This window comes from Chlamydomonas reinhardtii, chromosome 12 (genome assembly GCF_000002595.2).
Source record: "Chlamydomonas reinhardtii strain CC-503 cw92 mt+ chromosome 12, whole genome shotgun sequence".
NCBI classification, from domain to species: domain Eukaryota; kingdom Viridiplantae; phylum Chlorophyta; class Chlorophyceae; order Chlamydomonadales; family Chlamydomonadaceae; genus Chlamydomonas; species Chlamydomonas reinhardtii.
Genome location: NC_057015.1, coordinates 5,045,928 through 5,048,748, shown reverse-complemented (window position 1 = coordinate 5,048,748; position 2,821 = coordinate 5,045,928). Strand labels below are relative to the sequence as shown.

The following is a 2,821-nucleotide window of genomic DNA, read 5'->3' as shown; positions in this document are numbered from 1 at the left end:
GGCATGTCCCTCCACACTACTGGTATCCCCACCGAGCCCCAGCCGCAGCGTTCGCCGTATGCCCCGCACCTGACCCACCATGCCCAACACCCTGGCTCTCCCCCAGTCCATAAACACAAAGTCACGACGGCGAGACAGCTGACTTTCGCTATCGCGAGGATGTTCCCATGATATCTTAGAGACGTTTATTTCTCGCAGGGAACAAGCACGAAGCGATCCGGGCCAAAGTCGTTTCGGCGAAGTAGCGCATTGGTTAACGGTAGTGCCATCTAACTGCGTCTACAAGTAGACTAGCAGATATATCATGCTTTTAAAGTTTGCCCTTGGTCTTCGCTGCAGCACGTGTAGGTTCATCAGTTCATCAGTTCAGCGACGTCAAGCTGAACCATGGCAGATATGATATTCAAGTACCCAACTATGATTAGCTGTGGGGGCTATTTTCAGAACTTGACCACCAAAATCCTCGACGTGGCGCCAACAGCCTCCACCAGTTCGGGCTGCACATAACTGACTTGTTTACCCTGTTACCCCTATTTATATATATCCACACATATAGATCGCTCAAATGAACGTGAAAATGAACATTATCGCCCTTGTCACCGGCACCGTCGTCGGTGCGCTCGCTCGGCGACGAACCGCTATCTGGCGTATGCTTTACAGGAAGTTGCAGCTTCCTGTAAGCTCCAAGCAAGCGCCGACAAGGCAAAAAGCCGTCCTGCGAGTGCTTTACCGTTGCCTTCCGACGCGACTGCGGTAAGCGCGCAGATTATTGCTGCTCCCGAAGACCGTGGCCGAAGTGTGCACCAGGACATGATGTTCACGCCTCGCCCAAAGTCATGTTTGTCTTTGACCGTCAAGCGGTTTCAGTCGGTTGCCGCACGCGGCACCCCTCCCTTCCTGCGCCTTCCTCCCCGCCACTCCCCCCGCACTCATTCCCTCATTCCGCTTGCCACCAACAGGCATTTACGCGCAATGATCTGCAGCTGATCACGGCCGACGCGACGCCTCACGCCGCCTCTACAAGCGGCGGTACCGCCAGCCCGAGCGCTGGCGATAGATGCCACAAGCGCCCGCAGCACCGTCAGCAGCATCAGTGCCATTGGCTCGGCCAGCTCGGCAGCCCCTGCAGCCGCCAGCTCGCTGCATGCTTCGGCTTCTGAGCACACACTGCCCATGCATACGAACCCGCTTCAGGTGAGACCTGTGTGTACGGGATGAAAGCGGCCGAGCAGTCACGGGGTCGCTGACCCACCTACCGGCAACGCCCGCAGACCCAGCGCCCTGTGTCGCACCCCTTATGATTGCCATTATTCCGCTCACCACCTTTCCTTAGAATGGTCGGGAACACCTTTCCAGTATCTTACTCGCTCACCTTGTCCTCCTTCCCTCTCCTAGCATGCAGGTCGCCGCCGCGCTGGCCCCCAAGCTGGAGTCCAGCTCGGACCGCTTCGACGTATGCACGGGCAGCGGCTCATCCGCCGGCTCTGGCGACACTGCACTCGGTAGCGCCAGCGATGGCGCCCTTTCCACCGTCGTCTGTAAGGACAGCAGCAGCACCACCACTACCGACGCCAGCACCGACAGCGGTCATGTTTGCCCTGACGCCTCCATGGAGGCACGGTCACCAGGCACTGTAAAGCTAAAGGACGAGGCCTGCATGGACGACCAGGTGAGACACACGCATACATACGCGTCACACGTACAGACACTGTGCCAAACCCGTTCTCATGTCTTCCCAAACACGCATGTTGCAAGACGAGGTGGTGCGGGTGTTTGCGCATACTAGAACACCCGCAGCCCCCCGTGCAGCCCCCCTTCCACACGCACATACACACGTATGCGCATACCGTATACGCAAACTGCTTCGCGCATCCTCCACAACTCTGTTTGGCGTGCCTGCCTGACCAGGCTCAAGCAATCTGCCCGTGCGTACACTCACTCCCGCCTCGCGCACTTATACCGCCACAGAAGGTCAAGGCCTTCATCAAGCAGCACGGTCTTACGCTCTGCATCCCCCAGCGCGAGCTGGGCAAGGGCGCATTCGGCCACGTGGAAATGGTGATCATCACCCTGCCTGACGGCACCACCGTCAAGGCCGCACGCAAGACCCTGCACGCGTGTGAGACCAAGGGCGCTGTGGCTGCACTACGCCGCATACTGAACCAGGAGCTGGCAGGGCTGGCTGCTGCCGCGGGCTGCGAGCACGCGGTGCAGTGCCTGGGCTACCGGCTGCCGACTGATGACGACGAGCGGGCGGAGCTGCTGCTGAGCTGTGCGGAGGGCGGCTCCGTAGAGAACCTGCTGGTGGGTGCTGGGCTATGAGGCGCGGGGCGGGCGCGGTGACGGCGCCTGGTTGGCGCATGCTCTGTACGGGGATTGTGGTTGCTTGACTGCGGCTCCTCTCCCCTAACCTGCCCATCCGTGCCTCTCAATCTTTCAGCTCCTGACAGACTTGCCCCCATCTGCTTTCTTCATACAGAATGCGCTGGCCAAGGACCATTTTGATCGCATTGACAACGCGCCCGAGCGCCGGCGCACCGGCAAGAACAAGGACAAGTATGAGATGCTGCCGTACCCCGGCAACACGCTCATGGATGAGGCTGACCTGAAGGGCATGCTGCGTGCCATGGCGCCCTTCATCAAGCACCTGAACGCTCGCGGCTACATGCACTTCGACCTGAAGCCCGCCAACCTGCTATACGACATCGCGCCTGATGGCAGCAAGGTCTTCCGCGTGTGCGACTTCAACCTGGCAGTCAAGACCGACAGCAATGGCCGCGTCGCGCGCGCCCAGGGCGGCACCCGCGGCTTCTGGGCGTGG

The 2,821-nt window shown here is 59.9% G+C and overlaps 1 protein-coding gene across 1 annotated transcript in view; it reads left to right on the top strand.

Annotated features, from left to right (window-relative positions):
* The first annotated feature begins 183 nt into the window (after nucleotides 1–183).
* Nucleotides 184–2,821, top strand: part of CHLRE_12g526295v5 (uncharacterized protein) — a 4,374-nt gene continuing 1,736 nt past the window's right edge. Inside the window, exons 1-5 of the mRNA XM_043068487.1 lie at nucleotides 184–753; nucleotides 960–1,194; nucleotides 1,403–1,669; nucleotides 1,969–2,304; nucleotides 2,480–2,807. Coding sequence (XP_042918586.1) covers nucleotides 1,174–1,194; nucleotides 1,403–1,669; nucleotides 1,969–2,304; nucleotides 2,480–2,807 — 952 coding nt within the window. The 5' untranslated portion in view covers nucleotides 184–753; nucleotides 960–1,173. The remainder of the gene's footprint in view (nucleotides 754–959; nucleotides 1,195–1,402; nucleotides 1,670–1,968; nucleotides 2,305–2,479; nucleotides 2,808–2,821) is intronic.